Raw genomic sequence first — 22,044 nt, 5'->3', positions numbered from 1 at the left:
GTTTAACAGTGACAAAATGGCCTAGAATGCGATTCTAACAGTGATATAAGCCATATGACCATGTAAAAAAAAGTGTGTATATATACTTTGGGTTCACTACTTCTTTACAGAGGTGCAAGCATATGGGACTGGGAGGACTGGGAGGACTGGGATGACTCATCTGACGGTCCACCCCTCCCTCTCCCCCCTCTCCTCCCCCTTTCTCCCCCCCCCCCCTCCCCTGTCCCCGGATCAGGTCACCTGTCTCGCTACAACTCCATCCTCAACCAGATCCCCAGCCAGCAGGCGGCGGCCGTGCGCACCGTGGCGGGCCCCCCCGGGGAGCCGGGGCGCAGGGGCCTGCCGGGGCCCCAGGGGGACCAGGGGCCCTCGGGCCGGCCGGGCTTCCCCGGGACCAACGGGCAGAACGGGCTCGCGGGGGAGAGAGGTGAGCGGGGGGGGGTCCGGGGGGGTGTGGGGGGACGAGAAAGGAGGGGGAAGCGTTGTTGATAACCCTATTAAATATAATGGATTTAGATCCCTAGACTTTATTAAATAGATCGATAAACAAATGAGCAAACACTGACAGAAATATAGATCCGTGATACATTGTGATTCATTCGTTCATTTACATTCATTTACATTCAGCAGACGCTTTTATCCAAAGGGCCTAACATCGGTTGACACACCGACGGCAGAGTCGACCATGCAGGGCGACAGCCAGCTCGTCAGGAGCAGTTAGGGTTAAGCAGCTAGGAGGAGCTAGCATCCTTTCGGTTACAAGACAGCTGCTCTACCTCCTGAGCTAAGCCCACCCCCCGTTCATCTGATAAAAGTCACTATGAACTACTCCTGCCAAGTTTAAACGGACAAGCATTTTTGGAAGCTGGACTGATACTGATTAATGGACGTATGGATGCACAGAAACCACAGACACACATGTGAAATGTGCATTAGCAAAATTCAACTAATTTCAGCCACGTAACTTGTCTCCTCCTGCGATGTATATTAAGTACCATCGTTGCTAATATTAAAAACACAGACTACCGTCTGCCTCTCGTAGCAACCCACACCAGAGCCACCAGAGCTAGACTCCCCATTACAGCAATTGTGATTAGGGTTTTGCCCCGGGAGGTGCAATCTAACCCATATGCAGCCAATCATTTTAACATCCATGAGGTCATCGTCCTGCCACAAAACCCTCTGCAAGAAAAATATGGTCTTATGAAAATAACTGTCTCCTTCCGTATCCCCGTAACACTCCCCCAGCGACACACAGCACCACAGCCTCGTCCATTACGGGCCTTCAGTCCACCACTGCTGGGACAGGGGCCAGGGTGGTTGTTGTACAGCCCCATTAAACTGTGGTTTAACCCCGCTGCCACTAAACCGCTTACCAACCCCCTAACAACCCCACACGCACACACACAAACAGACACACACCCACACACACACACACAGCTTCGACGGTAATAAACCAGACGGCTGTGCGTGTCCCGTCTTGAGCACTAAACAAAGTTTACTTCGATGTAGTTCATTTCTGAAAGGACGTCGTCGTCTGCAGACACCACGGGTGGTGGATTCATGGGTTAGCGTGGGTCAGAGTTATCAGAAGGCTCTCTGAAGACAAATGTAGGCCGGGAAGAACTGGCTGGAAAAAAAACGCATGCAGCCTCTAGATACCCATAAGGTATTGTCATGATCTGGCGCGGATGTATCGGAGACGATTGCTTGGCCAAGTCGCCATTATGGAGGGGTGTGGGGGGGATATGGTTTCTAAGGTAAATATTACATTTGATCCCTCTTTGGTCAATGAATTTTTTTGTCTTATTAATGGCCGTCTCGACGATTCGTTAGTGATCCCAGATGAGGTCCCAGATGATAGGTTGCGTTAGAGAAAGGTATCCGTCTTGTCCGACGCTAAGCCGCTGTGGTGGCTGCGGTTTGCAGGACTCTCGGGGGAGAAGGGAGAGCGGGGGAGTCACGGCATCGGATCGCAGGGACCCCGAGGACCCCCTGGAGCCCCAGGTACAGTAACGCACACACATACACACACACACTCACAGACACACACTCACACACTCTCACACACAGACACATTCAGACATAGCCACACACACGCACGCACGCACACACACACACACACACACACACAAACACACCCACACACACGCACGCACGCACACACATACAAACACACACACACACACGCACAAACACACACACACACACACACACTCACACGCACAAATTCAAACATAAACCCATACACAAATACATACACACTCACACTCACACTCTCTCACACACAGACACGCACACACACAATCACACTCACAGACACAACAACAGAACAAGGAAGTCTTATTCAGCGCTGTAAGAGTCTGAAATTGAATTACTGTAGTGCTGATTTTCTTGGTGCGGTTTGCATCAGCAGAATAAAAGCACCAATAACATCAAATACCAACAGAAGGAAACGTATTCTCAAATTAAATGACAGTCCCTGCAATAGAACAATAGCAAAACGAATTTATGCCTGTAGCACATAAATATAACTACATTGATTTTTTTTCGCGTATTCTTTCCATTCTTTTATTGACAGAATGCATAATACATGTCTGCTTTATTGTTGTGGGATCGAAAAATAGAGAAAAAGGCGATTATTCAGCAGAAAAATCACATCAAACCCCTAAAGTAGAAGAATCCCTTCCATAAAGACCGGGCCTCGGGCACCTTAACGCATCCCCCCCACAACCCCCCCACAACCCACCCACCTCCCACCGCCCTCCTCGCCTGGAATATCTGTTGGATTACGGCAAATGAGAAACTCCTCCAAGAAAATATTGATTTGTGTGCAGCTGCTCGCCGCCACAGCACAGGCGCCGACGGAGCACTTTATCCCGCTAAAAAGAAAGCGTAGAGCTCTGGGTCCAAAGCGAAACACAAATAGGAACCCTTATCCCAGGGAGTATCGGGCTCGGACCCCCCTGCTGACGAGCGTGTGTTTCACCGGCTGACGTAAGGGGTGGCGCCGGGCCAGGTCAACGGGTTAGTGCTGGCGGTGGTGGTCCGGTCTTCCGGGACCCTCCTGGCACCTCAACGGGGTCTTTGGGTGCATCGTGACCCAATCCACCATGCCCATCTGGATGCTGTTAGGGGGTATAATTATACATATGTTGATGTATATATCATGTAAAACGTACTGTTCTAGGTCTGGGGCTTGATAAATGTAGACTCAATTATTAATTTGGGTCTCTGGGCTGTTTGACAATCACCGTTGATCATCGGCCGTTCATCAGCGCAACAGTGTATATAACTACCTGCATAATTAATTATATTTCTTTATTTTAGCTTCATTACCTGGTTATGGGTAATGAATTATTTGTTATTATTACCTGAGGCTAAACGGATTGACGTGACCCCGTCCCAAATGATGTCCCCCCCCCCCCCCCCCCCCTCAGGCTTACCAGGCGAGGGTCGGACGGGAAGCCAGGGACCGCCTGGCAGGCCGGGTAGCCAGGGCACCCCGGGGAGACAGGGCTCGCCTGGGTCCGGTGGACCACCGGGGTCTGCGGGGTACTGTGATCAGAACTCCTGCATGGGCTACAACGTTGGCGGTGAGTATTAGACAGACACGGGGGGGGGGGGGGGGGGTTTGAAGCATTTCAGAGCTAACATTGGCCCGTGTGTGGTGTGACATCATCAGAGGTTAATGGGTTAAGGGGTTTTATTACGGAGCCAAGTAGAAGAGTTAGCACAATCTAGAGGTGAGTCAAACCTTGTTTATAAGAATGTGTTTAACATTGCCGAAAAGTGACATTTCATGGATGAGGAGCTCAGAAAAATATGAATTCTGCATATAAACTGTGTAGTCAATGGTAATGCCTGCTACATCCCAGAATTGAAACGTGCTAGCTAAAGTGGAGGGGATTTTTTGTTAGTTTTAAAGCTTCTGATGACGTGACTGCTGATGTTACCCTTATTTTGCCTCGAGGAAGCCAATCGTCCAAATTCCCTTAAGCCCTTATTCGGTCATGTCAGTTTATCCATTTCCTGTAGAACTCTCGGTTTATAAAGGATCCCGACATTTTGATTTGAATTATTTTTACTTCTGCATAATTTTACCACATCCAAGTTTACTGCCTGACCCGAATCCTTAATCCTGCTTTTTTTTCATCCATGTATACAACTTTTTAAACTGCGTTTCCGTGGCCTCTGTGGACTCTGAGGTGGTTATTGGCCTTGTAAAACGCTCTGAGGGTTTTGGGAGTGATCTGGCATTGGCAGACTTGTTCCACTGTGACGTTTATACAGGGCTGTCCGCACCTAGGGTGCGATCCAACAAACAGCGCTGACATACATAGCCATCAGTCCACGTGTGTAACGTTACACTCAGCCTCAAAGACAAACACACACCGACAGAGACAAATGGAGGTTGGATACGCACACCGGTAAAGGCTATTTAGAGTCACTATTGTCAGACACACACAGCTTACCGTCTCTGTCAAATAGCTTATGGACGAGACGTTACATCATCCTTCGTGTTCAAGGTTTGGTAATGTCACATTTTATCAAATCTTTTTTCTTCCCATTCCAAGGTGTAGTAACAGTATCATCCAACATTGTGTTATGGATACTATTTTGTGTGTTGTTCTCAAAACAAGTATGATCTTATTTGAATCCTGAGATATGTGGCAGGTTTAAGAGTATATTGATTTTGGTGTTTTAAACCTTAATGTAAGACGATTGGTTAAATCTCAAACTAAATGCCACATATTTTCCTCCACTTGTTGGTGTTGGCATTTTGTTTTTATTGATGGAAAGCCAGAGGTGAACTCTCCTGTAGATAGAGATTACACGCAAGTGTTCTTCTTTTTACACATGTGGCTTAACATTTGATTTGGAATGTAAACATGATTCATGAAATGATGGAAAGGTAAGGATTGAGAAACACAATGAGTTTCATGGATTATCGCTTGTGCTTGGACCTCCATGAATGCATGCTCAAAGGTCAGAGAGGTCATATCGATGTGGTGGTCTGACTGCAATAACACACTGTTGGGGTAACTTTTCTATTTTCATAATGTGGTGACCATCTTTCTCTCCCTCTCTGCTCTTCCATCTCCACCTTCACTCTCTCTTTCTCCCTCGGTGGGTGTTCCCCTTGGCCACTTTAGCTCAACGGGACTACGGGAATGACTACTGAAGACCATTCTCTCTGCTCTCCTCCTCCTCCCCCTTCGACTCCTCAAGCCCCTGTCATACCTCCCCCCCCACCTGCCCGCCCCCATCCCTCCCTCGCCCAACCTCTCTCCATAAAAGACTTGCATGTGAAGGAGCTTAATGGATTCCCCCAAAAAAACTCAAACCTTCACAAAACAACACTTGGTGACATGATGGAGGACCATCATGTCTCTAACTCGACCCTGCGTTTAACCCCTTCCAGCTCCACACAAAAGCTGCAGTGTGGCAAACATATTCCCGCCAAAAAAGCCTTTCATCTTGCAACTCAAACCCTATTAGCATTAGCGACTTGGAGAAGGGCAAAACCCGAGGCACTAAGTGGTCCTTGTCGTTGTAGAAGCTTGAGACCGTTTAAACGAGAGCCAGGCCCCGGCACCACTTGCGCATTGGTGTACATGAAATGACTCCCTCTATAGGTGAAACACTTGCTATTGCATGGAGAACTCATTATCGGCTGATACGTTAACCCTGTCTCCTGCTGATGAGGCGTTGATGCGACACACCTGTCGTCCGCTGATTGAACTAAAGGGCGGGGTCAGGGGGTTCGGTTCTCCTAATATCCTACGTCAATCAAGAGGACACCATCTGTTTCATGAAGCGTCTCATATTTGCCGTCCCCCTCAAGGCACCGATATTAAGCACTACAGGCTGAGAAGGACCTATCGCCTCCTCTCAGAGCCAAAGGTTTGGGAAGATGCCGCAGGATACTGGCTGAGGCTGAACAGGCACACCGAAAGATGTATGCTCTTTGTTCTGCTCCACAAAGTGGGTGTAGTGCTGTGCTCATTCAGAAAATTAATAATAGTGGGAGAAGCACACAAGATGGATTGGCAGTGACTCCCTGAATGTTATTTGGCAATTTTAAACCTGATCCATTCATTAGCACACCGCAGACCCCGTCTCGTGTAAATATTCATCAGCTCTTTCGAAGCCTTGTTGTGCATAATCAAACCGAGTACTCCTGTCGTCAAGAACCCAAGAACCCGCGTTCAATGTTCTCTGTAGACCAGTAGGGAGACTCCTCAACGTGAAAAGAAAACCGAAGGGCAAATGTTTGCCTAAAGCAAAAGACGAAAGGGCCTGCTTAATGAACTTTTCCCCATCCAAAGCGAGTTTCCCCATTCCCCCATTGCACTCATTCTTCTCAAGGCTCCTGTTCAGTCCTGCTGTCTTAACATTCAGTCTGCTTGCCGGCTGCCTTTGTCATTCATGCCGGGTAACTCTAATCCCTGTAATGATCTTCGGCTCCGTCCAAGTGGTGGTGTGGGTGGAGGGGGTGATGGTGGTGGTGTTGGTGGTGGTGGTGGGTTCGCGCTTGTATTCTCAACTCAACACCGTGATTGAAGTGAGCCACGCGGCCGCACTGTGTCCTTGGAGTGGGCATCAGGAGACAGACAGCTCTGCTGATCTGTGTCTGGAAAAACAATTTCTAGAACCCAGAGACCTAACCAAGTACACCCCCCCCCCCCTTCCACCTCCCACCTACCACCAACCACCACCACCACCACCACCACCACCACCAACCACCACCGCCACCACCACCACCACCACCACCACCAGTCCAAGCGCTACCGCACGGCGGCTACAACCCGAGGGCCGTGGCCTACAACGGCGGGCGGCGAGGAGCCGAGGAAGAAGAGGACGACGACGACGACGACGACGAGGAAGACGAGGACGAGGAGCAAGATCCATATCAGCACGGCTACCCACCCCAGTACTACCCCGGTCACGACCCCCGGGGGTACCGGCCCGGGCCCCGCTCAGAGGACGTGGAGCTGAGGTCGCCCGGGGTCGCGCAACGCTTTGCCCGCCACGCCCGCGGAACGGGGGAGGAGGTGGGCGGCGGCGACGTCGTCGTCATGGAGGAGAGGGAGGAGGGGGGCGGCGCGTAGCAACGAGACCGGAAGCCTGGACGCGTCGGACACACACCGCAAGTGCTTGAGGCCGGGTGGAGCATGACCACACACGAGCTACCTACACTCTGAGCCCGCGGGACACGTGTTGTACACGGATACTAGCACGCGCACATACACACAAACACACACACACACACACACACACACAGGTGAGACTGCTTCCTACAGACTACGCAACATCAGAAAAAACTGTGGATGGCAGTGGCATTCTCCACCACGATAGACAGTTGTCTTGTTAACTCTTGTACGGTGTCTCTGTTGAACTCGGAAAAGTGCCTGATTTATGTTTGTACCGTTGAGTGTAAAGATGGGAAGACTCTGCGTTCACCTTGGGGTCGGTTGACTTCGTGTCGAAGCCCTTTTTAAAGAAGGAATTTGCATGTCACCTTTGAGGAAAACTTGTTGAGCGTTCGTTCTGTTTTGTTTTTGTCACGGATTCAATTTGAACATTTGGATCCTAACAGAATTTAAATTGGTACATGTTGTGTTTTGTGAGTTTATTTTCCCCCACTACAAAGCCTTTTCCATTCTATTAAGTAAACTTTATTTTTTTCAGATTTTAGTTTATTAAAAAGGTTTTATTCCACCCATCTTTAGAACGAAGGAGCTTCATATGACTTTACTGAAGCAATGTTCCAGAGTTGTCAGGACTATTCTTTTGTTGTCCTTTAATATTTCACTCCAAACATAGATTGCAACTATTCAACCGCAATCTATTCTTAAAGATCTGATACAAGTGAAAGCGTCTGGTTTGGCCTCGTTTCTCTATTTTGGTGTTCCTGTGGGCCTGTTCACTGTGGAAGCTGCTTGCTCATTGGTCAGCACTATATTCAATTTTGACCTATTGAAACCAGAGCTTTTTTTTTTATACATTGAGATTTTTTTGGTGGCAGCAAATTATTTTGTTTGAAGTTTCAAATATTTTTTAGCATAGTAATAAGTCAATTTATCCTGCAACAGGGCCAGATACAAATCAGGCACCCAAAGTGACTACAGCCAATCTGTACATATGAACACATCTTTCTAGAACTGAAAACGCTGGGCCTAAGAACAGTTAAGGAATCTGTTCTTGCAACAAATATGAATTGGCAAAGTGGAGTATTTTATTTATTATTTTTTTTATAACCAAATAAAATCTGTTATGACGCTGATTTTTTGGCATTTTTGTTTATTGCGTCTCATAACATGTTCTTTATCGCAGAGTGTTGCAAATACTTTTCAGAAAATAAAAGCACTAGACAAAAATATAGTAAATTATTTATTGGTCTATTACACAAAGTATACTTAAAAAAAAGAAGGAACTAACAATTATTTATAATGGGGTAACTTACAGGCGTGGCAAGTTGAGACATTGTCAGAAACAATGAATCTGGACCAGAGTAACCTAACCACCTTTCAATTGAGTCATGGAAAACAAGCGTTCTGGTTGTTAATATTCAGCCTCTTTCACACACTGGAATCACACCAGGAGCATCTGTACTGCCCGATATCCTCACAGCCATGGAAACATAACAGGAGCCATTCAAATATGATCGATCTCTATGTAGACACCCTTCAATATCCAGAGTTTTAAATAAGTTTCCCTTGGCAGGGCTTATATCTGTGTTTATGACGTGATTATCGACAATGATGGACATAGTGAGATCTTCTCTGGAGACAAGGGAGACACCCTTCCGCATATCGCTAGAACAAACCCAGTCAACCCAAATCAAACCCAGAAACAGACCACCGCCTCCTAACTCAAAACACTTCTATATCACGTTCATGTTTGTATCAAAACAGATTTCAAAATGGCCTCTTACTTTTTGTCTTTGTCTTTGTTTGAAAAAAAAATGTAAAAAAGGAAAAATAAAAGTCAGTCTTAATCTCATAGATGAGGGAAGCATTCGAAACACGGTCAAGACACCAACACCGTGGGCATTTCTTCAGATGAGGTTAGCTGGTAACATGGCCGCGGTGTAATGGGCCAAGGCGTGCTGCCTCCTGCATGACTCTGTGAGCCCCCCGGTGTCATCCTGCAGCTCTCACTTCATCTTGTAGTCTGTCGGTCTGCAGGGACCCGAGAAGAGGGAAGGAAAAACGGATTTAGAGATAAGTAGAAAAAAATTGCAAAAAAGCATTTAAAAGGCCAGCTTTGCAGGCAGAATTGGAGAGAAGGTGAATGATGAGAGGGGATCCCAGACATATCTTTCTGTCTTCTCTATCAGATGCCACAGACAGACCATTTTTTACTCTGGCAGGGCACAAAGCGATAGATCTGCACCAGTCTCATCTGGATTCTAATGGAAAGCCAAGCAAGCGCCACGAAAATATGTATCACCAGAAAGTAGGGATGGGAATCTTTCAGGTTTTATATTCGAAAAGGTTACATCACATCCACTATATCTAAAGACAAAATAAAAAAGTAGCTTTTTGTAGCTCCTTATGATCCATCCGCAATCCAAGACGATTCTTACGTGATAACATTTCTCCCCCATTCCATCCTAGAAAGTATAAGCCCTCACAACGTCAGTACAAGATCACGTAACCCCTTCTTATTTTACGAGGCGCAAGGCCTTGTGGGCCTAGGCGGACACACCCTCAGTGCCCGCGTGCAGAAGTGAATAAAAGGAACCATAATGATCACTGAACCATCCACACGCTCCCTAAGGATTCAAATTTAATCGGAGAGGGAATATGAATATTAATTGTGATTTAATCGTGACTCCTGGTAGAGTCACCCTTGATGCCTCAAACCCTACCACACAAAATAGCCGAGCACATATTTGATTGATAAATCAGAGAGGAAGGATAGATATGAGTGAATATTAAATATGCAAAAGGCCCTTGTATCCAATTAAAATGGACCTTGACCTTGTCCGCCGTGCGACAGAGGGCCGCGACCGGCGCCGTGATTGGCTGGGGGAAGATGGGCAGGCGTAGAACAACATGATGCCGGTCGTTCATCACTATACACCGCCCGTGACAGCCCCCGTGAATGAATACACACAGTCACGCACGCACGCACACCGAAAGTAATGCGCTCCAAATGAAACAACACATCAACCCCCACTTAATGCTTTGGCATCAGGGGATATGAAATCTGTTGATGATAATGTGTCCTCAAAGCAATGAAAGTGAGCATTTAGAAAATTCGAATGCCTCCTTCTTAAAAGCATGATTTCATTACCCTTTTCCGATCACGGTGGAATTAGGCACAGGCTCAACGATGCAAGGTTTTTTTTATGGTTCTTTTCATCCATGATGGATGATATGACATGGCAGATTTTAGTGTGTCACAACTATTTAGACGGTGCCAAGTTCGAGACATCGCATAAAGGGAACACTGCTTTGGTGACTTCGTGAAAATGTCATTGTCCTAGAATGTGTCTGGAATATGGAGCACAAACAAAAATCAATTACTAGGACGTCAGAAACACTGACATCACTGCGATATTTCATCCCACTATGGGTCCAGGTAGTTATGCATGCAATCCCCGCCAACCCCCACCATATGATTTTTGGAAATCACTTCAGCCTAAACCCTTCTACAGTGGAAACCCTCTAGAATATGAGGCGATGCTCTGGGGTCATAGATATTCATCATCAGTCCCATCCTTGATTTTCTATTCATTGTAGTTCTACTGGTAACATTTCAGCAGCCCTTGTGTTTCTTTAATGCATTTTTTAAAAGATCAGCGTTGCGGAGTAGGCAGCCCGCATCCCAGTTAACCCGTCGGGGAGTGGTGTCGGAGGGCCATGGGGAAGGGAGGGAGGGGAGACGAGAGGGAGTGCATCATCATGCCTCCACACCACGGGTCACGCTCAATGTCAATTTAATATCCGAGCAGAAAACACTGCTCCCAGAAAAGCCATGAATCTGATTATGGCCGATAACTCGCCTCCTTGAATTTCGCCAGCTTCCTGAAGAAGCTCCCCGTCTCCTCCTAGAAGCTAAGGTCCACACAAGAGAGTACGGTGTGTGTGTGTGTGTGTGTGTGTGTGTGTGTGTGTGTGTGTGTGTGTGTGTGTGTGTGTGTGTGTGTGTGTGTGTGTGTGTGTGTGTGTGTGTGTGTGTGTGTGGTTCACCCTACAGGCTGGACTTCACCCTGTTGCAGTGATCAGGGGTTTAACCCAAACCATATACACTGTGAGTGTCCAATCAGCTGTAAGCCAAGATAAAGACTTTGATCAACACTAATCTGGATCTCATTGGGCGAGGTCAAGCGGCCCAGCGGCTCTCCTGCCAAACCCTGGAGCCAAAGGACGTCCTCAGAGGCCCAGGAGATGTGCAACACAAGTCAAGTGTGAAGTTGAGAGGGAAGAAGAACTTAAGAATTGCACGAAATCATGCATAGCTGAGATACATAAAGTAGCTGTGTGAACCGCTCCTGTGAACCAAAGATCTGTTGATTCGACTTGCTTTTTCGAAGCAGAAAGAACCTTTTCACCCCCTTACGGCAGTCCCAGGATAATGCAAGCCTCAGAGAGCCTTGATGTGTTTTTGTGATTGAGTGAGAGAGTCTGAGAATACATATACAGACACACATTATAATAAATTAACTATATATGTGAAAAAGTATTTCGAATCACTTAAGTAGGGTGAGCGCAGCCTTCGTAACAGGCATAGGTAGATAGCCTATGTGCATGGAGGTGTAGAGTATACATACATTTAAAAAAAATCTATAATGCAAGCGCTGAAATGAATACTTCACTGGTAATGTGAACCATTCTTTAAAAAAAAGGTAAGTAAGTAGGTAAAATGTGCGTTTTTATGTGAATATGCTGAACATGATCATCCTTGGATTTTGTATGCATAGGTGCCTTTATGCATGAATGTATGTATGTATAAGCTTGCGCGTGCGTGTCTTGGAAGACGTACGGGGTCCAGAGCCTGGGGAAGGCGTCCTTCTCCTCCTGGGTGTACTGGCTCAGGGTCCGCGGGACGACTCTGGGCTGGGGTAGCTCCTCTGTCAGGTTGGCCAGGATGTCCTCTGGCAGCTCCTGGGGACACACACACACACACACACACACACACACACACACACACACACACACACACACACACACACACACACACACACACACACACACACACACACACACACACACACACACACACACACACACACAGTAGGATAAGTGACGAAAATGATGAACGACTTATGCAGGGTTAAAGCTCTTCTGACCTTACAATGATTCAATTATGATGTGAGGGAAAATGATTCGCCGCATCATTAATCTCTGCAATCCTGATTTTATGACGTACGATAAAAAAAGCAGTCATGTGTGGAAGACCATTAACACCGTGAAGTAAATCATATTTTTTTTGTTTTCAAAAGCAGTGTTGAGGATAGCCTGGAATGTAGCGGTGTAAGCAAACAACGCTGGTACTTCTGTAATATTTGGAACCTCAATAGATGATGTGTTGGACATAAGAAACAGAGAAGAGCGTCACTCACGTCCTCCGTGAAGATGTGCAGTCGCTGCATCATGTTGTGCCGGAGCAGGTTCCTGGGTAACATGCCGTAAACCGCCAACTTAACTATCTGTGGAAGGGAAGCCAATGGCCATAAGGGGGGTTTGTTTAGTTGGAGTACCCTTATTTTTATGCAACATTTTGGATTATTAGATAAAGTCAACCATTAGTTTAAATCGATTTCTTTGTCAAAATACATGGATTCAAAACACATGGATACTGGAAGGATTTTACACTGACATATCCCCACTTTGGTCCCATTCCCCCCCCCCCCCCCCCCCCCCCCCCCCCCCCTCTCTCAAACCAGCCAAGCCTTGTTGCAATTATACCACTGAGAGGACACAAGCCTGCGGTTCAAAGGCCTGATTAAAATGACAATCCAGAGCCAACATAATATTTTCCCTCACTATGGTTCCAGGGGAACCTTTGATTGGGAAGCAGACATGAATCACTGGTTGCAGTTCAAGAGGATCCTCCTTGTCAACAACAATAAAAATTGCAGAAGCCCTCTCTGCCTGGGCCTCATGAGTCTGCTGTCACGGTCAATGGACCAACGGGAACGTCGACGTAACTGCACCGATCACATGGAGTTACCGTCATTGTTTGACAACGTGGTTCATCATCAGGACAGAAATCAGCAGCGAGTAGTGATAGAGCACAAAGACTAGACTTAGGCTTTTCAAATGTTTGCCTTTTCCTAATAATTGATACGCCACATTAGTGATTAATACAAGGAAATACAATTATCAAACTATTGGAAAAAATGGAAATGTGCTTTGATCAGCATTAATCATTAATAATAAATAAATATAGATATAACTTTGATCAATGACATTTGAAACCTAGCCTAATTACATTCAAATTAGGCCGAAATCATAGTCTAGATTACATAAGAGCACAGGCAGCTGGCAGAGGTTTGTCACCAGTGAACCCTATTATTCATGAGGCGTTCAGGTTTCCACGGCTGGCTCTACAGTCACATGAATATGCAATCAGACCACTTCGACCCCTTAGACATTGTCCTCCCCCGCCTTTCCCAATGACCACCACTGACAACCACTGACTGTGCATGTACAAGAGGCAGTGGCACCCCCTAGGGGTGGCCAGGGCAGGGGGCAGTCACCCTGATACAGTTGCTGCCCCCCCCCCCCCCCCCCCACCCTCCAGATTTACAACACTAATACCGGACTGTTGTGAACATCATAATGGCATCATTAACTGTAATATAAAACCAAAGTATATCTGTATGCGATTCCTTAACTCGCATATTAACATAGTTTCTAACTATACACTACAGTATGCTACAACAGCATAATTGAATTCCTGAAATTCGGTTATGGCTTTTAGTTTTGTGCCACAATGTGAAAAATGTCGGTTGGTGCAAACGAAAGGGATGACCGTTGGTAATTGTCAGATCAGTGGACAACATGCGTGTAACAATTCAGTATTAAGTTATTAAGCCAATCTCGATGCAATGTCTGAGGGGCTGTTTTGTACAAAAGAGAGCATTAACATCAACGTACAGCTTTTGGGTCTTTAAGGTGGAGCTGGGCAGCCGTGACTTGCTTGAATCCTCCCGGATACCTGTGTGGTAAAGAAGATGTCAATTATATGATTCAATTATTTTCAGCACTGGGGGTTATCGTTCAAATCTATACTTAATTCATGGATTTTTCACTGTATTTAAATGGCATATGGGGCTTCTGCAAGGCAATCTCATTGGGACAATCTATATTTCATTAAAGGCATGTCTTATGACCAATAATAGTCGAGAACAATACTATAATTTATTCAGATTTATTGTATAATATAGGGCACAAAGGAGGTAGGTTATTATTACCCTGTGTGAGAGGAGTAGACTTTCTGCTCCCATTTGTTTCCAGAGAAGGCTATGTGTCTGGTATTCATTACGACCACATGGTCTCCGCAATCACCTGCATGGAAAACAGTGCATGATGATTCAATACTCAAGAGCATATGGAACAACTGAGCCAGGATCTTCATCGGGTGAAATGCAACTAAGTCATATTACCAAAGGATAAATCTAAATGAGCCATTCCAAAATCAACAGTCAATAGTCAAATCAATTAAAGGAAAACGATAAATGAGTAAAATAATTGTTTAAATATTTTAAAATCGTGAAACATACTTTACCTACGTATTCAAATTTACCTACATTTTACTTAAAAAACAATAATAATTGGTGTCTAGGATCTTGCTTTCCTTAGAAAAAACATGGGCATTTCATTCGAGACTTTATTACTCAGTACACACATGCATTATAAACGCTTTCAGCTGATAACACATGGAAAGAACATTTGGTGTCATAATCCCTCACTATGGACAGCAATATGGGTGCCTTGAAAGCGCCAACAATGGATTAATATGACACTTCATATAAATATCAAAAGGTGGAATATACAAAAGCCAAAAGTAAAACCTCACTGCCAATAATCAATTGGTGGTTACAGTAAAGTGAAAAATGCATCAAATCAGAATAAAAACACTGTCCAACACTAACACTATGCGGGCTATGAAACCAGTCCTAGGTACAGCCATAGTGGCTTCAGCCACTTCAGCTACTGGCTGATTATTGACCTATCGTGACAGATAGCAAAAATAACTTTCAAGAGATAATATAAATCTACAATGACGATTTTCCTAGAACTGTACACATGGAATGAAGTCCGCTACAGGCAATATTATCACACGTTAGCATGGTCGTAGTGATACACAAAGTGGCTCAGGCTTGAATCAAAAAGGTATAGCTAGCTGAGGTCTTGCTTACTCAGTGCATGATAGATGGGCTTGTGTTTCCCCTGTAGTCGGACAGAACACATCGTGGCTATTTTCCCAGGTGGCTGCATCTTAGCATCAATGAGAAACCATGATCGGGAGAATGTCGCCCATTGCTGAAAGGAGGAGAGGAAAGACAGGATAATATCAACAAAGAATATATTGATAGGAGGCTGTACAGTGAATAGTGCATTAAAAATACAATTGTGTCATTCAAAGATTAGGGATATTGCGTTGGTCTACATGAACATACATTGGCAAAACAAGTCAATTACATTCATTCAGTTGACTTGCTTTACCATAAGATAATCTAAAGACCATTAATAACTGTTGTAAACATTGTCATGATCAATAAAAGCTGTCCCGGCAATAAGTGAAACACAAGACCATACATACATAAGAAGCTAGCAAGGGTTTGTAACCTTGTTAACAAATAACAAGCATGGTAATAACAGCATGGGTTTTTTACCAATGTTGTAACAAGATGTGTGATGTCATGTTGAAATACCAAAATTACCTGGGCTGTTCTTGAAAAGTTTGCCATGATTAATAGACTAATGATTCATATTCCAGAAATCTTGACCCTCAAAAACATGTATCTCAGCCACTGGCAGCACGGCGGGCTGCGAAAGACGTCCGATTTGAAACATTCAGATAATATATTTGTTCCCCCACATGGTTTGTTTTGGACAAACAAATGCCTTTTCGTTTGGGGATGTATAAAATTATCTGGGATAATTAGGTAATACAATTTATATTCATGTATATGCATTATTTATGTCTAGAAAATAGCCAGATTTGAGCTTTATCCAAATACGGTTTTCGACACGGTGCTATTTTGTTGCCGCCCTCATAAAGATCTATGTACTCTGACGTCATAAGCCCCCACTTCCTGTTGGGAGCTGAGAGCGCGCGTAATTTTGACAGTCAGGTCTGTGTGGTATGAGTTTGTCTGTTTTCAACCTTGTGTTTAGTGTGTATATAGCGATTCATAACTTATTTCATGCAAAGAAACGACAACATGCGGACACTGGAAGAGGTGCAAGCCACCGTGGAGATTGCCAAACTCCAAGAAGATGATTTACAGGCAACCATCCATTGTTTGACTTTTGGGGAGAACGTTTTATCAGCCGACTATTGTTTGATGGAGTTGGATGACACGCTATGCAAGCACATTGAAGCTGGAGAAAGGTACCACTGTCTAACGTATTGTAATTCTTATTAAGGATCATTATTATATCGGGTCATAGATGTTATAACATCACAAGCTCACAAACCCAATAACAAAACGTTGACAACTCAATTTTCATTTGTATGTTAGAATCATAAAAAGAAAAAACCTCTTGTGTGACAGTCTGGTGATCCGGGGCGATAAAGATGAGAAAGCCGTGCTATGCACTGGCGACAAAACGTACGACTTGAAGATGGCCGATACATCAAACCTGCTTCTGCTTGTGCCGGATTGCAAGACTCCTGACCAACTGTCAGGCAGCAAGGACAGCCCTCACCTGGTGCAAACACAGGTACTGAACCATCACAGCAGCGTCTGACCCAACTCCTATGGTCCCATCGAAGCTTGTGCTGAGATGTACTGTAGGCATCTCGACTCTGTTTCAGATCTGGGGGTTCTGCAGCAGTTACTGGGAGTTGAGGAAGCAGCGGCCCAGGATGAAGAAACTGAAGCAGCTTTTGATGGAGAATCCCTATGAAGGGCCGTCTTTAAGAGGGCAAGAGGACCCAGAATCCCTGGTGAGTTTAGTGTGGTTCATTAGTTCAGTTGTTTACTGGGTGGGCACTATGAGATCCAGAGTTAGAATCCATATACATGGACCTCCCCTTCCCTCCAACTGATTTTAATAAAGTGCGTTACCAAATCTGTAACTTATCTTAGATCCACCATCAAATCCATCTCTTTGATGACGTTTATCTAAATATATTTATTAAAGCAATGCTCGATATAATTTCCTGCCTAGGATAAGTAAAGTACTATTGTATGTATATTAGCTTAGAACTGAATGAGTAAAACCTACACATTGAGTACATTGGATACATTGGATGATGGCTTCAGTTCATTGAATGTTAAACATCGCAACTTATGTATCCGTCATCAGTTTACATCAGATGTTTTGGATCAATCTGTATTTGAGTTGAGCAGTGCACATTATACTTCCCCCTGTCCCCAGTACACCATGTTGGATCTGCTGGAGAGGATCCAAGCCAGTGAGCAGGAGTTACTGGCCCAACTCGAGACCATCCACGCATGTCAGGTGGACGGTAAGATGTCTCCTGATGCAAATACACATTCACTCTCTGCTGTAACGTTCTCTTACACGAAATGGCAACACCAGCTAAACTTGAAAGCTGCATGTATTGCATATTAAAATCAGAAATGACAAACCCAGAAATTCTTCTTACTATGATGATGAGGAATGGGAGATAATCATGTCCATGTTCACACCCCTGTGTTCCCCCAGGCTACTGGCGCATGTTGGACTTTGACTATGAGATGAAGCTTCTGGGTCACGTGACCCAACTGGTCGACTCCGAGTCGTGGTCCTTCAGCAAGGTTCCCATGGAAACGTGTCTGGAGGAACTCTGCTCACTGGAGCCCAGGTGTGTGTGTGTGTGTGTGTGTGTGTGTGTGTGTGTGTGTGTGTGTGTGTGTGTGTGTGTGTGTGTGTGTGTGTGTGTGTGTGTGTGTGTGTGTGTGTGTGTGTGTGTGTGTGTGTGTGTGTGTGTGTAAACGGGGTTGCAGATTAACATCCTTTCTATCTCACACACAGGGAGATGATTGAGCATTGGTTGAACTGCTTTGGAAAGCGATCCACTGAAAATGGTAAGAGCAAAACAAATCCTGATTCTGCATTCTATTACTCTGTAATCTGTGAATAATATAATACGCTATATAATTGATGGGTCAAATATACGTAGTTGGTGGGTGCAAACAACTAAGAGAACACCAACAGAACAGCAAGTGCTGGTTCTGATTGTCTCTCTGCAGTTGGTTCTCACTTCTTGTAGTTGGTAGGAGACATCCTTCATTTAAGCTAATCACGCCCACTGCTTTTAATAACTTACATTTACCTTAACTAGTTCTCTACTAGTGTCGGTGCTCTAGCAGTAATGTCGTTGACGTGTGTTTTATAATCTCTACCTTCGGCCATCCTGCAGAGAGGGTGTTTTACGCCCTGGACGAGGACAAAGTGTGCCGGGCCACCGCGCTGCTGCTGCTGCAGAACGCCGTCAAGTTCAACCTGCGGGAGTTCCAGGAGGTGTGGCAGCAGAGCGTGCCAGAGGGCATGGGGACACGGTTGGACCAGCTGAGGGTGAGACGCTGCCACTGGGCCCACAGTACGTCAGGCACACCGGGCGCACTGTGCATGCTGAGCCAGGGAGTTAAAGCAGAAGCGTCCGAACGGGTTGGGAAATGGGAAAATTGTAAACCCTTTTAGAGACATTGTAGGATTGCTGTTGTACTTCGTCAGTGTTTAAGAGCAAATCCCACGTTGGCTTCACTAATGAATTAACATGGGCGGAAAAGTATGGAGCAAATCACAGTAACAGCTTAGGTTATGGCGGCTCAACTCACCATTAACGTCTCCGGCATTTGCCCTCCCACAATTTACGTCATGTTCCAGGTTAGTCGAGCTGTCGGCGATTTGTGACATACTTTCCCCAAATTAATTAACCATTAATTAACCAAGGGCCATAACCCAGAAAATTATTCCTCCAGCATGGCCCCAATTACCTGACGTTAATTACCAATCAGACAAATGGTCAAAATGTCAAAGATATTATGATTAATTATTTTTATTTATTTTTCCTCAAGGGCTACGCCCTTGTGGACCGTGGCTCCGGCCCAGACACCATCTGTCTGCTGAGGGTCGAGGACCTCTCGGAGGACACTGTGGAGCGCTTCAACCAACTGTTCACCCTCCGGGAGAAATGGACCGAGGCGGACATCACTCCGTACATCAAGTTAATGTGGTTCCATACGGGCTCTAATAAGACGTTGTGGGATTCCTGTTACAGTGATACCCTGATGAGTGCTTTTCATGCGAAGCATCAATCAACGTCTCTCATTAGTGGTAGAATTAAGGGTTAGCGTTCGTTTCTCGAACACTAGATGGCGCCAAAGGACAGCTAAACTGCAGCCTCCTAATTTAACAGTTTTAGAGCAACATTTTTGTAGCGGAATGCAGTCTGCAGGATGAATTTCTAACAAATTGCATGGCAAGAAACTATGTGTCCATAACATATAGAAAGACGCAGGACAATCTTTGAAGAGAGTTATGGAATGGAGCTCGGATTGTGAATACATTGAGATTAGTGAATCATACATTCGTGTTATTTTCTCTGCGGTTTGCCTCATGATTGGCGTCAGTTGGTAAATGGCCATGGTAGAATCTGTATGCTCTCAGAAAGGCTGTCTTTCCCATTGTTCCTCTCCCTGACCTGCTGTCTCTCTCCACCTGCAGGGACCTGTGTGGCGAGAAGCAGACCACTGCAGCTCTGCTCACTAAGTACGCTCGATCCTCCACGCAGAACGGGGTCAAGGTGTTCAACTCCCGACGGCCCGTCGCCACCTGAACACACGCCTGACTGTTTTTACCTTTTTCGTTTTGTACAAAAAAAAGTTCCTATATTGTTTATAAAATATTGCCAAACTCAGCAGTTGTAGTTCAGGAAGTGAATGACGTCCTTGTGGTGATGATGTTCAACACATCAGGTATTAATGCAACTTTTCATGGTATGGTTTTACCATACAGCTAATCTCAGATCCACCAGTCCTACGTTGCCATAGCAGAATCTCTGGGGGCAGATGGCTCGAGGCCCGGGCCGGGACACTGAAACCGGAGTTGGGCCTTGTTACCTGTCGCAGGGAAGAAAGATAACCTGATTTGCGCGGGTGGATGAGGCTTTGGAAGGGAACTTGAATAAGGATATTTCTACAGTGGTCAGCCAACATAGAGTTGATTCTAAACCTTCAGACACTTCTTCCCACTGCACAAGATCATCACCTCCACCAACATGATCAGTCGAAAGGAAATGAAATGCCCAGTTCACCCATATTTTATTATGTCTGCCACCTGGATTTAGATATTAATGACTGACTTGGCATGAGAATTGTATTTTATATTCGGCCACAAGGGGGTAGTAAAAAAACAATGTAATGCTGCTCAGGTGTTCCAATGTTAGATTATAGCTGTTGTTTTGTATGTATTGTAAACTAATTAAGTAATTGCCTCCCACCTTCGTTTGAATACAAAAAATGACAAAAACGCATTCAATATAAAACTGCTTTATTGTATGAGAAATTCAGAACTTTATATCAAACATAAATAGGGAAAACACACAGTAGGTTTTATGTTTTACATAAAATAATCCTTATTTGCAAGTCATTATTGTGCACAATATCAAAATCAAACAGACTTGTTTAAAATCTCAAACATTCACTACTACATGCTCACAGATACACACACATACAGACAGAAGCATGCTTTCAATATCACATTACATAACATCGTTATTCTGAACGAATTTAGAATTTATGAAAATATATGCTATTACATGGCAGTAAAAATTCTGTGTTATTTTTCTCTTTTTTTTCCAAGGAAGGCCGTGATTTGGGAGCAATCAAATATCTTTCTATTTATATGATACAATGATTGAACCTCGATAATATTTCTTTGTGAAGAAAATATAGGGAAAAATTACAGAATTCTCTGCCTTTTTAAAATATAAGTAATAAATATAAAAATGCTATAGGATGTTGAGTAAAAACAAGATAACCATGTATGGTTTGGGTTCACCCGTTACACAGGTAAACATTGGTATTATTGACTGTTCTTTATGAATTTGAGTAGGCTCAAGTTCTTTATGAATTTGAGTAGGCTCAGGGGTATAGAGAAAGCCAACTTTAAACATTTTTCAACCCCTTTAGTGATTCATTTATTCATCTTCAAGGAAGTGTAGCACCGCCAGCAGAGATCGTGCGATCCACCAACCAAAGCAACACTATAAACATTGTGTTAAGCCCCCGTTTCTTAAGGTCCACACATTAATTTCATAAAAGACCGCTGGTATTGCACAATAACTCTGTACACATTACAAATATTAAAAAAGTCCCAGGGAGAACTGAATAGGGTCACTTAGGTAATTACTGGGTTTAACATCAGGGTTTCTATAATGTAACAGTATTTTTCCACTGACTGAGAACACATTTCTATTTTAAACAAATGATGTATGTTGGAAGACTACCAAAACGGCTAATATACAGAAAATAAGCCTTCTGAGGCAGGGCTCTAGACGGCCGTGGCATTAGCGACCGGATATCACCACTAAAAACTTATATTGGTGGCACTCGACCAGCTTTTTATTTTACTTTTTAATATTATCATGCTATGTTAATAAAAAAAACCTTGTTGCACCTTATTAACGTTAAAAGCCTGAGCCTAACTCTGAAATCAGTCCTTAAGCTTGATAAACAAAACCACACCCTTACCCTACAACGGTATTCCAAACCCTAAAACCACACCAATAACCTCAAAACATGACCCATAGAAACCCTAAACCCCAACCCTAGAAATGAAAACCAAACCCTGAAACCCAACCCATACGAACCCCTAACCCTAACCCTAGATCAAAAAC

At 44.6% G+C, this 22,044-nt stretch overlaps 3 protein-coding genes across 3 annotated transcripts in view; 2 read left to right on the top strand and 1 right to left on the bottom strand.

Moving 5' to 3' along the window:
• col14a1a (collagen, type XIV, alpha 1a) overlaps positions 1 to 8,942 on the top strand; it is a 129,345-nt gene extending 120,403 nt beyond the window's left edge. The window contains 5 exon segments of the mRNA XM_056602830.1: positions 236 to 427; positions 1,930 to 2,007; positions 3,441 to 3,596; positions 5,849 to 5,988; positions 6,717 to 8,942. Coding sequence (XP_056458805.1) covers positions 236 to 427; positions 1,930 to 2,007; positions 3,441 to 3,596; positions 5,849 to 5,988; positions 6,717 to 7,115 — 965 coding nt within the window. The 3' untranslated portion in view covers positions 7,116 to 8,942.
• On the bottom strand, positions 8,285 to 16,019 carry mrpl13 (mitochondrial ribosomal protein L13). The gene is made up of 7 exons (XM_056601616.1): positions 15,911 to 16,019; positions 15,386 to 15,509; positions 14,438 to 14,531; positions 14,121 to 14,181; positions 12,581 to 12,667; positions 12,001 to 12,122; positions 8,285 to 9,188 (listed from the first exon to the last, which is right to left on the bottom strand). Exons 1-7 carry the CDS (start codon positions 15,935 to 15,937, stop codon positions 9,164 to 9,166), a joined length of 540 nt encoding a protein of 179 aa, XP_056457591.1. The 5' UTR covers positions 15,938 to 16,019; the 3' UTR covers positions 8,285 to 9,163.
• Positions 16,020 to 16,281: 262 nt separating this feature from the next.
• On the top strand, positions 16,282 to 21,153 carry dscc1 (DNA replication and sister chromatid cohesion 1). The gene is made up of 9 exons (XM_056602214.1): positions 16,282 to 16,584; positions 16,748 to 16,916; positions 17,011 to 17,142; positions 17,577 to 17,667; positions 17,868 to 18,006; positions 18,177 to 18,229; positions 18,565 to 18,719; positions 19,223 to 19,371; positions 19,872 to 21,153. The coding sequence occupies exons 1-9, from the start codon at positions 16,397 to 16,399 to the stop codon at positions 19,981 to 19,983; spliced, it is 1,188 nt and encodes a 395-aa protein (XP_056458189.1). The 5' UTR covers positions 16,282 to 16,396; the 3' UTR covers positions 19,984 to 21,153.
• Positions 21,154 to 22,044: the final 891 nt, after the last annotated feature.

Source organism: Gadus chalcogrammus, chromosome 11, assembly GCF_026213295.1.
Source record: "Gadus chalcogrammus isolate NIFS_2021 chromosome 11, NIFS_Gcha_1.0, whole genome shotgun sequence".
Lineage (NCBI taxonomy): Eukaryota > Metazoa > Chordata > Actinopteri > Gadiformes > Gadidae > Gadus > Gadus chalcogrammus.
Note: the sequence above shows the minus strand (reverse complement) of the source record. Positions and strands in the feature narration are given on the sequence as shown.